Source organism: Polypterus senegalus, chromosome 4 (assembly GCF_016835505.1).
Source record: "Polypterus senegalus isolate Bchr_013 chromosome 4, ASM1683550v1, whole genome shotgun sequence".
Lineage (NCBI taxonomy): Eukaryota > Metazoa > Chordata > Cladistia > Polypteriformes > Polypteridae > Polypterus > Polypterus senegalus.
This window is the reverse complement of record NC_053157.1, coordinates 19,307,022-19,320,140: the sequence shown is the minus strand read 5'-3', so window position 1 is coordinate 19,320,140 and position 13,119 is coordinate 19,307,022. Positions and strand designations below refer to the sequence as shown.

The window sequence follows — 13,119 nt, the reverse complement described above, 5'->3', positions numbered from 1 at the left end:
ACCACGTCCTAGTCATTCTGGCCCCCTAATCATTCCCTGTCCCCAATTGTCTTTCTCTCTCACCTCTTCGCCATTTAACACCTAATGTGTGATGGCTGGTGCACAAACGGCTGCCATCGCATCATCCATGTGGGTGCTACACATTTGAATGACATCATAGCAAAGGCAAAATCTAAAATATAAGAAATAAACTAATGTGTCAGAATGAAAAAGCGAACAAGCCATAAAATTAAATATGTTTTTTTATTAGCATGGACCGGCCTCTAATTAAACAACTGATCTGGAACAAAAAAGCTAAAGCCACTGTGGCCCTCCCAGGCTGAACCGAAGCACCCTTGGGTTGCTACTTACTGTAATTAAAGGTCTTGTAACAGCCAAAATTTCATGATATAGAGCATAAGCAATGAGCAGAAACGGGAAAAGGTCAGACACAGCAAAGAATACGAGCAATGTGCAACCTATTAAAATCTTACACCAATCAATCTGGTAGAAATCAGAGGGTGCGTATGCATGGCACTGTGTATCGGTTTGCTTTTCTTAAATGTTTTACTTAAAAACTGAAGCTTACATGTACACTCACCAGACACTTTATTAGGTACACCTGTTTAACTGCTTCTTAACACAAAAATCTAACCAGCCAATCACATGGAAGCCACTCAATGCTTTTAGGCCTGTAGACATTGTCAATACAACCCGCTGAAGTTCAAACTGAGCATCAGAATGGGGAGGAAGGAGACTGAAGTGACTTTGAATGTGGCATAGTTGTGGGCTGGTCTGAGTATTTCAGAAACTGCTGATCTACTGGGATTTTCCTGCACAACCATCTCCAGGGTTTACAGAGAGTGGTCTGAAAAAGAGAAGATAACCAGTGAATGGCACAAGTCAGAGGTGAATGGCCAATCTGGCTTGAGCTGATAGAAAGGCAACAATAACTGAAATAACCACTCGTTATAAATGAGGTATGCATTAGAGCATCTCTGAAAGCACAAAACATCGAACCTTGAAGCATATAGGCTGCAGCAGCAGGAGACCACACTGGGTTCCACTCTTGCCAGCTAAAAACAGGCAACTGAGACTACAATTCATATGGGACAACAGAAGAATGGAAAAATTTTGCCTGGCCTAGTAAGTCTCAATTTCTGCCGTGACATTCGGATGGTAGGGCCAGAATTTGGCATTAACAACATGAAAACATGGATCCATTCTGCCTTGTATCAACGGTACAGCCTGATGGTGTTGGTGTAATGGTGGGTGGGATATTTTCTTGGCATACTTTGGGCACCTCACTACCAAATGAGTATCACTTAAATGTCACAGTCTGCCTGAGTATTGTTGCTGACCATGTCCATCCTCCCTTTATAACCAGTGTACGAATCTTCTGATGGCTACGTCCAGCAGAATAACGCAGCATGCCACAAAGCTCAAATCATCTCAAACTGATTTCTTGAACATGACAATGACTTCACTGTACTCAAATGGTCTCCACAGTCACCAGGGGCCTCATGTATAACGCCGTGCGTAGAACTCGCACTATAACATGGCATAAGCACAAAAGCCGAAATGTGCTTACGCACAGAAAAATCCAGATGCAGGAATCTGTGCGTACTCCAACTTCCACGTTCTTCTGCTACATAAATTCCGATCAGTGTGAAAAGTAACGCTCGTGCACGCGCTTTATGTAACGCCCCAACTCCTCCCAGAATTATGCCTCTTTGAATATGCAAATCAATATAAATCACCCTTAAGCTCAGCCTTCTGTGAAAAGACAATGGGAAAAGCACGGGGGAAAATATAAGAATTTCAGCGAATACCAAGTGGAGGCAAAGGAAAAACATAATATTTGTTCAAATAAACCGTGGTATAATCAACAAAAGGAAGTTGATCGAGTGACATAGCGTGTTGGAGAAACTTGAAAGCTCACATTCACAAAATCGCACAGTGCCGGAAATAAAAAAGAAGTCACATATCAAAGTTGCCGAGAAAAGGAGAGTTGTAAGCCCACTGTCTGAGTGTCATATGAAAGCTTATTAGGGTACAGAGGAAAAAAGGCACACAGTGGGGAAAAAGCACGAAATGTCAACTTCAATCTCGACATTTCCACTTTAATCATATAGTTTATTTTGTCATTAAAGTTGAACATCATAAACTTCATCTTAAAATCGTTTAATTAACCAGTTTTACAAATCACATCGTAATTAAAGTAGCACGTTAAATGCTTTGTTTTGTATTTGATCTTCTGTGTGCCTGTGTGTGTGAATCACTACTTGCTTCTTAAACCGGTTCTCTTTCTCCAACTGGACACAGAATTCATTACATTCGTGATACTACAGCTCTCTGAATAACTAAAATACTGAGATGTATACGTGATATCATTTTCATGATGATAGGAGTTAAAGCACGTTAGTAAACATGTGCTTCACTTCGATGAAATAATTTATTGCAGCAGTACTCAGGGGCGGCTCTAAGCTTATGGTGGCACTGGGCAGAGGAAGAATCGGTGGCTCCTTTGCCTGCCAATGTCAGTAAGGTATCTTTTGCACGGCGGATGGCCATGTCCGTTGCAGACACCGCATAGCCACCTGACACAAGCATTTAACTTTTGCTGAAATTTGGCGCTGCGTTTTTAGCTGTGTTGTTATTTTCTCTTTCTGTTTTATATTCAATATATATTGGCGTAGCCGTCACTGCAGTCAGTGCTTTTCTTTCCCCAAGTAACCGATCGCCACATAATCAGCTCTGTAATAGAAATTAAGCCATCTGTAAGCTTAGCGCCGATTCTTCAAAACGTTTAAAGAACATTGAAATATCTTCGTAGTACATGTTTAATTATTCTATCCTTAACGACACTCCCAGTAAAGAATATAGATTATTTAAATGAAGTTAAAGTTTTATCTGTATAATTTAATAAACATATTTTGCTACATTTCACCTTAAAAATTATATCGTTATCATATGTAAATACGCGCTTTATAAAGTGGCTCAGGTTGTGCAATATTATAACTATAGTGCAAGTTTACAGTGGGGTGATTGTAGTTATAAGTACAAACAGTTCTACAAGGTGCAATTGATTGAGTGCATTTAAAGTTCTTGGGATGAAACTGTTTCTGAACCGCGAGGTCCGTACAGGAAAGGCTTTAAAACGTTTTGCAGTGGCTGAGACAGCGTGTCCATGAAACTGTATACTGATAATTCTCTTTCCGGTCAGCTGCTGCTGTGATTCACACTCAGATACAGTGATATAAATACTCCGAGTCGTGCAGTGAGAGTAATATGGAAAAAGATGATCCGCTGTGGCAACTCCTAACAGGAGGAGCTGAAAGAAGAAGAAGAAGAAGGAGAAGTGAGAGTAACAACGCTAAAGCAGTTATGGTATTTGGAATACTATAGCTATTCCCTGCACCATTATATTGTTACAAGTTAATTACAATCAGATGCGTTACACTAATAAACAATATGCGGTTAGTTTTAGTGTATTTATAAAGCCGTGTCAGGAAAATAATTACTAACCACACAGGAACAGTACCATTGCTTTGACGCTGGGTGCCGCCAGTCTGCAAAACCGAGAACTTGCAAACGACAAGGCATGAGGTACCGTGGAAAAGTGCGTGGCTTTACGCCAAGTGTAGGTTTCATACATCGCGATTTGAACGTGGAAAAGTTCTTACGCAACATTTCTGTGCGTACACACCGTTTATACATGAGGCCCCAGATCTCAATCCAACAGAGCAACTTTGAGATGTGATGGATCAGGAGATTAGCATCATGGATGTGCAGCCAATAAATGTGCAGCAACTGCGTGATGCTATCATATCAATATGGACTAAAATCCCAGGAGATTGTTTCCAGCAACTTGTTGAATCTACACCACAAAGAATTACGGCATTTCTGAAGCCAAAAGCGGGTCCAACCCAGTACTAGCAAGGTGTACCTAATAAAATGGCCAGTTAGAATATATAATCCAACAATTTATAATAACTAAAACGTGTTTGTGATCAAACACATCACTCTGGCTATTAAGTATGGATGGGTTAAAAAAACCAAAATGGAAACTGTACAGCTCTTGATATTGGCTCTTGATATTATTGTTGTGCAGCAGATCACTAAGCTGTATTGCATAATCCATGGCACTGAGCTGTTACACATTTTTAAATGATTGAATCAGCTCTAAATCTATTATGTTCTATTGAGTTTTCTTTAGGGTGTTGAATTTAACACAATGCCCAAAGCAATACATGTTTGTTTTCTTCTGCAGACCTCACTGGCATACTAAGTGAATGCAATGGCTGAAGTATCTACTTTAAAATAACATCAAACAAAAATGGATTTTCGCAAAAAGCTGCTGTATCAAACTTGAAAATTTAACATGGAGTGAACCACATTGTGCAATATTAAATGCAATGGAAAGTCTTTATTTCTTTAATGGTGCAGGTGCTTTGGTTTTTTTGGTGATATTTAGTATGAAAGAAAACATTTCAGAGTTTTGACTTCTATTAAGTCAATGCTAGGCACCCTCTGTTTCTAGATTAGGATTTGTTCTAACAGGGCTCATGCCAGTAGTAAGGAAGCAATCCCCGTGTTGTGTGGGCCACACTGGATTCAGCATTCCGCACAGACCTGCAAAGAAAGAGGCACTCCGAATGAGCCAGAGAGGATGAACGTCGGAGACTCTGGGCAGAAGTTTGTTACTGCAAAGCTGCAAGAGACCTGAAAATGCACAAGAGGCAAAGAATTCAAAGGCAACATGGACTGGAACTGAAAAATAAATGGAGTCCATACATTTTATTATTACAGTTTGATAACTTTACCTATGCTGCTTCCATTGCGATAGGGTCCCAAACCATTCTGACTGGGACACGACTTCCCAATATTGTATTCTTGGTTGATGTATTCAAAGCTGTCCTGCAACCTGAACAGACAAGCAACACACTTAAAAATACAGAGATTTCCTTAAAGGCATACTCCCACCAAAAAACATTTTTTTTAACATATTACCCCATGTAGCTTTTAATGATGGTTGAGAACATTTTTTAATGGAGACCACAATATTTCTGATACAATAGAACTCTACTGTGACCCATGATGAATAGCAGCAAATAATATCAAAACGTCCATGAAAAAAGTCTCATATTACTCATGTCACATAATCATGTCAAGTCATCCAGTCGTATCCTCACAATGTTACGTTTCCACTAGCAAACTGTCTCGAATATATGTAGTTTTTCTAAAATACTGTTCATTAAGAAGGGGGCAATTTCCAGAAGTACGACTTAACACTGGACAACAGCGAACAATATCAAAAGGTCCATTATAAAATCTTATGTAATTCATGTCACATAAACTACATTTGAATACCATTGAGCCTGTATGTCTGGACACTGTTCACGGAGTGGATATAAAGGTGGTCCACGTCAATGACAGGTTGGACTGGTCTCATAACACTGAGGAACAAGAGAAGGGTACAGCAGGCTCTTCTTACTTTGGAATGTGCTCCTTTAATGTAGACAGTGACATCCTTTGCATCTTCTACAACTCTGTGATGGTCAGTGCGATTTTCTACAGTGTGATGTGCTGGGCTGGTAACCTCACATCAAGAGAGGCCCACCGAATTAACAAACTAATTAAAAGGGCAGGCTCAGTTATGGGACATGCTGTGGACCTCCTGGAGGTCTTAGCACAGGATAGAATTAAAACAAAACTGAGTGCCATTATGAACAATGCTACACATCCTCTCTATGACACACCAACACTGAGGACTTTCAGCAAACGACTTCAGCAGAATTGTGTCAAGAAACGCAATGAGGGCTTCTTTATAGCACCAGCAATACACCTGCGTAATGCCTCACTGTGACATTGACAGATAAGTGAGAAGTTTTCTTTTCTTTCATTTTTAAACTTTCTTCCTTTTTAATCATTTATCTATCTATTTATGATTTTATTTATTAAAGAGCTTCTGTAAAAAGCTAAATTTCCCCATAGGGACAAATAAAGTTCTAACTAAGTCATCCAGTGGTATGTTTACAACATCCCAAATATACCGGTATGTTTTTTAACGAAAAGATTACTTAAAAAAAAAAAAAACTTCTGAAAATTGCTCTTATGATATGTGCAGTAATGAAATAACATTAGTCATGCCTCATGTTGTTATGGAGTACCTCAGGATTATTTAGTGGCAAGTCTATGAAACTCCATGAGTGAACTGACCTTCTGATTGTCGAAGCATCTTGGATATGAACAAGTGTCAGGCACACTTTCTTCCTGATGTTTTTACTTGCTTCGCTTTTACTTTTGATCTTTATTTGTACTCCTCTCACTGTGCACCTTTATTATTGATATCACGTGAAGTGCAATGTTAGCCAATGAATAAGCTGCTAAAGGGCTGGTCTCCAGATCAATTAATCCACATGGGATTGTGAGCCTTCAATTCAAATGTTTAGTCACTTTGAGTTCACAACAGTGTATACCGGAGGTGTTGATTTATGTGGGAAGTGACATCCTTTACACCTTCTATAACTCAGTGATGGCCAGTGTGAACTTCTACACTGTGTAGTGCTAGGCTGGCAACATCACTTCAAGAGAGGCCCTCCGAATCAACAAGCTAATTAAAATGGCAAGCTCAGTTACAGGGTGCACTCTGGACCTCCTGCAGTTAGTAGTGAAGGATAGCCGAGTGTCATTATGAACAATGCTGCACATCCCCTCTCTGACACGCCAACGCAGAGGACTTTCAGTCAATGAGTTATTCTACAGAAATGTGTCAAGAAATGCGGCTGGGGGCTCCTTTATACCACCAGCAATACATCTGCATATTGCTTCACTTGAACTATGACAGCTAAGTCAGACCTTTTCTTTCTTTTGAATTTTTCTTCCTTTATAGTCATTCTAGTGTGTATTCAGATCAAAGTTTGTATATATTTAATTATTTACTTACTTATTTGCCTAGCTACTATGTATTTATTTAAACAGCTTCTGTAAAAAGACAACACCCCGGATTTTGGGCAAATGGCTGTAAAACCAACTTTGTGAGCATACAATTGAACAAACTGACATGATATCACTATGAACTATATGAAGTAAATAACAAATAAAAATGATTATTTTTGGGAGGAGTATTCCTCAGGGAATAACTGTACATTTAAAATGAACCCACTTTCACTAGCTTTTTCAAAAGTAATTTAACAAATCATTTTCCAGCTCTGACCACATAGTAATACATTTAACAAATTTACTGTATTTTATGAAGTGAACTACTTATAGACTTTGTTGACTTACAGCATGCAATAGATTCAGCTTAAGGCATAAAGATTTGCTTAATAGGTCTTACGTGGTTGTACTTCCGCATGTGCTGCCAATTCTAGCAGAGAACACTTTACTTATCATCAGCTGAGGAGGAGAGCTAAAAAGGAAAACAAAAGAAATAAAACAATAAGATAATCGTATATGTGCAAGAGACGGCAAACTGCATGAATTAAGGCTCTGTCACATTACACGACTTTTCCAAAGACATTCAGTTGTAATCTTCATTTACATAAATTTATTGACTCGGGGACAGAAGGAAGCACACTCCCGTGAAGCCAGTCTCATAATGTGATATGCCCAGTGGACTCACTCCAACAAGTCCATGACAAAATCAAACAGGTGCATGAGACCTCACAAACAATGAATTCATATCCAGGAGTACAATGCATATAACTCAGCAATGATGAATAAGGAAAGCGGGTAATATTGGACCTCAAACAAAAGAGAAGCTTGTCTATCTGAAGTTCTACGTTTTATGTACCACAGCAGAATGGAAAAAAGAAAACACAAAAATAGGCCAAGGTACCCACCAGAACTGTTAGCCCTTCAAATAGCACCAGTTCCTTCAGGCAGCACATTTCTGGTCGGCCCTTCAGTCTCTAAATGTGACCTCACCAGCAATTTCCAGTCATTTAAACATTGCCTGGCAACAAGATCAGCAACTGCAGTCGACAATGACTATAACTTATACAGTATGACATCAGCTTTAGATTTATGGATTCCTTTCAGCTGAGATTTTTGTTTTTTGACAGTCTTTCCAAATCTTTCTCAGAAAGTTCAGCCTAAACACGTTTCAAAAGTATGTATGGCCTATACAGCTATTCTCAGTTTAAAGCCACTGTTATCTGGCAATTCAATGCTTCCACCCGATGTACTCATTAAGTTTATTTTAATTTATTTATCTGTCTATTGATTCACTGTATTATCTGTCCTGTGATTCTGTATTCTTGTTTTTATGTTTCTACTCCTGTATGCATTTGAATTTCCCCATAGGATTAATAAAGTTTAATACCATTCATTTTTATGAAGGAAGTATCAAAAGGACTGACACTGTGTCTACAGTCGCTTGCTGTTTTGTGCTCAGTGTTGCTGGGACAGGCTCCAGCTTCACCAAATAAGGTAAGCAGCTGTTGTTCATTCATGAACATAACAATCCTCAAATATCTGCCACCCCACCTTCTGATAAAGTGAAACCAACACAGAGTATTTTTAAAATTCCAGTTAAACCTTTTGCATGGAAAGGGCACAGTCATCAAACTCTAACATCAAGTATGGTAACAATTTATTCTGTAACATTGTGTGCTTCCAGCTGTAGATTACAGAAGTATCCCCAACTCTTTCTCGAATTAAGAATAATGTACAGTATGTGTTGTGTTTCAGCCACGTGGCTGGGGATCAAAAGCTGTTTTTATGCTAATTTTGTTCACATTGTATGCCAACAGTATTGATTATTGGGTTTCTTTATGTCCATGTGTATTCTGTTGTGTTCTGTGTGTGTTGTGTTGGTCCCCCAAAAGGTAAGGCAATCTAACCATCAACATCAAGCAACTGCTTTGAAACCTATAAAGTTGGGTGCAACTCACAGTCCCTTGCGGTTCATTGAATGTGCTCATGGTGGTGGCGAGTTCTCCAGTGTTATTTTGCTATTTGATTATTTTAAGAATTTCTTGATTTTTTTTTTACCTCTGTGCTCGGTTTTTTGACATTGTCTGTTGGATTTGTGTTTGTGACTTGTTTGCCTTGGATTGCCTTTGCCGGGATTCCCTGTTGTGACCTTTGTGTTTATCAAAGCTTCACTGCTTAACAGAACTTTTTGTCTGAAAATAGAATCTTTATAAGTAAAACTTTTATGTTGCCCTTTTTGTGAAAAGCCAGGGTTTTTGACGGTATTTCCCCATCTAGTAGACATTTTGAGTATTTCTGCACTTCTGTCAAGATCACGACAGAATGTACAACATAATGGATACAAACAGAAGATTTACCGGATAAAGCAGTAGGTTTGTTTGGTCACGTGGAAAGAAAAGTACTTGGTCCTTTTGCATGATAGCTGTATAATCACCCCCAAAGGTAATGTGAAAACACAATTGCCCATTGAGGACTAATGAAGTATATCATCATTTGTAGCCACTGAGAGGGACAGAAAACAAATCTGTTGTTGCATTCTCACTTATACAGCAGTATAGTCACTTTTGCTTTTAACACAGTCAAATTATTCGTAATTCTTACTACGAATCTCATGTCATTCCTAAACCCACTTAATCAAACGCAGGGCTATGGAGTGCTACAGCTGACCCCAGTATGAATAGACCCAAAATAAAAACAAAAATAAAAACTGCCAGTCCACCACAATACCAACATATACTTGGCAGTCAACAAGACATGTACTTTTTTGGAAACAAAGGAACAAAGCCAAAGTATCTGGAGGAAAACCTATACAGGAATGGGAAGACTTTGAAAACTCCACATGGACAATGACTGGACACAAGAATTCAATCATGACTCTGGGTCAGAGTCTTTTACCCATTATGCTGCTGGGTTGTATTTTTTAACTACAAATGGATTAAGAAACTGGTTAGGACTCCACTGTGAGAGGACACCGTTAATTTATAATTTTAAAAGCCCACTTATAGCTTAAAAGATAAACTTTTGCTTTATCCAGGGCCGATTCCTATCTTGCACCCAATGCTGCTAGGATAGGCTCAGACCCTTTGGGACCATGAATGGGATTAAGCAGGCTTGAGAATATTTTTTCAACATTTCTCAACCTGTACTCTAGTAAAGGAAAAGAAAAAAAGAAACCTACTTACCGAATATAATGGATCTTTAATGTGGAGCCTCTGTACCTCATCGCAACTGACCCGAACATCATTTCACCCAGCATGTTGACATCAGAAGCAGGCCGAGTATACTGAATCAAAGCAAAACATCTTATGAATAGAGTTCTACAGTAGTGCAATGCAAGCACAACGGGAACCAAAGTTTGTTTTTACCTGATATCTCGGCACCTGTTCAGCTTCACTAGCCGTCCGGGGCAAGGAGGCGCCCTGCATGGTGAAGGTGCAGGCACCGCTCCGGTTGGTCTGGCAGCATTTTGCATATATTTTTGTCTGCAAATCTTCTGCATTTCTCTGAATACAAAAAAAACAAACAAGATGTTTATCTTACACTGAAAGGAATGTGAGAGGTTCTTCTTTTTTTTTGGCAAGATGTACAGAACCTATAAGTATTCATTTTCACACAACAAAAAATCAAACTAGATGTAATTTGGCTTTTTTGACACTATTCAACAATTTAATGTCGAAGTGAAAACATCTCTCTGCAAAATGATCTAAATTAATCATTAATATAAAACACAAAATGATTTATGACACCCCTAAATCAACACCGGTGCAGCCAATTGCTTTTAGAATTCATATAATTAGTACAATGAAGATCATCTCTTAGGAGTTTTCTGGAAAAGTCCAGCTTTTGGTGAGTCAGTATGCTGGCCTAACCTACACAGTGAAGACAAAAGAGCACCCTAAGCAACTCTGTGAAAAGGGGAGTCTAGTTAAATCAATCATTACGTAACTGGAAGAGTATGGTACCACCGTACATTTGCCTAGAGCAGACCATCCACAAAAATGGAACAAACGAGAAAGAGGACAACTAGTGAGGGAGGCCACCAACAGACTTGTGAGAACTCTGAAGAAGTCACAAGCTAGAGTCAGGGCTATGGAATAAGGTACACAAAAACCTCGACTCTACTCCTCGATTTATGGTACTGCCGACTCCAGCTTCTCAATTTATGGTACCTGCTGACTCCGACTTCACTTGTATAACTGTGTATGCGACAAATAAATAATCTTGAATCAATTTAGAGAACAGCCGACTTGGACTTCTCAAATTATGGTATATAAAAAAAGCCAAATTACAGTCTTCAATGTTGCTTCAATGTTATAGAACAATACAATTAACAGCTTCCAAAGGGGGGAGTGAATTTTTTTTTATATATAAACACAGTACATTACTGCATTATTGTTTGATTTTTTTTTTTTTTAGAAATGTTTAGTTGTGCCCTCATTCATCTATTTTGTGAACCATTCACAAATCAAATCAAATCAAATCAAATCAAATGAAGTACAATCTGGCTGCATCAGGAAATCAGTACTAGTTGAGCTATCCGGACACTGCATGTCACACCCACATACGCCTCCATGTTCATATACATCCACATCTTTAATTAGAGAGGTGTTTACTTCTGGCATGAACCAGGGAAACCAGGGAAAAAAGTAGCAGATGAACGGAATAACGGCCAATCCTGCACAGACAATGATCAGGCTGAGTCTATGAGCCTATGGTGGTGGGACAGAACTGCTAACAAATGTGATGCAATGTAGCGCAGTACCCGAGTTTAAAACAGTCAAAAGATTCATAGTCTCGTTTGAAAATGTCAGGTAAAATGATAAACTGTGGTTACAATGTTTTTCATCTTATAATAACAATATTTTCAACTGGAACATGAAGTTTATATATTTTACTACTCGATTAATATAAACCAATACATTTAAAAAAAAATCTTTTTCCAGAATGTTGTACAAGGGAAGAAGTTCTACTGAAAATGAACACAGCTTTGACAGCTCCTGGCTGGCCGTTCTTAAATATATTTGGGTTTAGATCGCTATTTCAACAACTTGGCATCAATCTACAAGAAGACAGCCAAGCAGCTTTATGGAAGACTTGTTTTGGGTAATTTAATAGCATTTGTACTGCTCAAATAGCTCTGTGGCAGCTACATCAAGTCATGCACCAATATTCATTTTCGAGTTTCTTGCATAATGTTGACTAATTGTGGGCACTGTTGCCTTGTGGCTACGGTAATGGGGCATGAACTGCTGCCAAAGCTCACAATATAAATATACAGAAAATATTTCTTTTTTGACAACTATATTAATACTAAATAAATACAGGAAAATAAATTAAGCATATTTTTAAACTAGTTTAATCTAATTCATGGTCACTAGGATCAGAGCCTATACAGACAGCGCAGCTTTGTTACGTTCTAAAGTTCAGACTTTTTATTATGTGTGGATAGTTCTTACTTGTATGTCTCCCATAGGCTACAGTGTTTCCTGCACATACAAAATTTAGCAGTGGGTCACCTCTCCCTGCTACAACATTATATCAATAACCAGCTGTGCAACCTAAGATGCATTGAAATCTAAGTAATCAATGTAGACCTCAATGTTAATATCTGCAGTGCACCATGCAATTTATATGTCTCTGTTGAATGCCATTTGGTACGGGATTCGTGAAAACAGTGTTAATGTTTGTGATGCACCATCTTGTGATGCAGGACTGATAATTGCAATGCATTTTATTACTAAAAATGTTTGTTATGAACCATCTGTTGGAATGACAAATGCTATGCATGTCTGTTAAATGCTATTTTCTATGGGGTTTATAAAAGCAGCGTTCACTCGTGTGTAATGTTTGTGTCATCTAATGGGATGACAAATGCAATGCATTTTATTACTACAACTGTTTGTGATGCCCCATATGTTGGAACAACAGAGGAATAGCACCTGAACCGACACACACATACACAAAACAATCAACACAGACCTCAGTGTTAAAGTTTGCAGTGCACCATGCAATGTATATGTCTAAATTATATGCCATTTGGCATGGGATTTGTACGAGTAGTGTTAATGTTAGTGATGCGTCATCTGTTAGAAAGGCATGCATTGCATTTGTCAGTTAAATGCCATTTTGTTTGGGAGTTGTAAAAGCAGCGTTCATGTTTGTAATGTTTGTGTCATCTATTGGAATGACAAAGGCTAT

At 38.5% G+C, this 13,119-nt stretch overlaps 1 protein-coding gene across 5 annotated transcripts in view; it reads right to left on the bottom strand.

Annotated features, from left to right (window-relative positions):
• The window catches only part of LOC120527174 (folliculin-interacting protein 2-like), a 132,910-nt gene that overhangs the window by 56,604 nt on the left and 63,187 nt on the right, over positions 1-13,119 (bottom strand). For 3 of the 5 annotated variants that reach the window (XM_039750311.1, XM_039750313.1, XM_039750312.1), the window contains exons 3-7: positions 10,287-10,424; positions 10,104-10,204; positions 7,322-7,393; positions 4,806-4,906; positions 4,615-4,704 (exon numbers count right to left, since the gene is read on the bottom strand). In XM_039750311.1, coding sequence (XP_039606245.1) covers positions 4,615-4,704; positions 4,806-4,906; positions 7,322-7,393; positions 10,104-10,204; positions 10,287-10,424 — 502 coding nt within the window. The remainder of the gene's footprint in view (positions 1-4,614; positions 4,705-4,805; positions 4,907-7,321; positions 7,394-10,103; positions 10,205-10,286; positions 10,425-13,119) is intronic. The other 2 variants (XM_039750314.1, XM_039750316.1) reach the window with 1 other exon arrangement.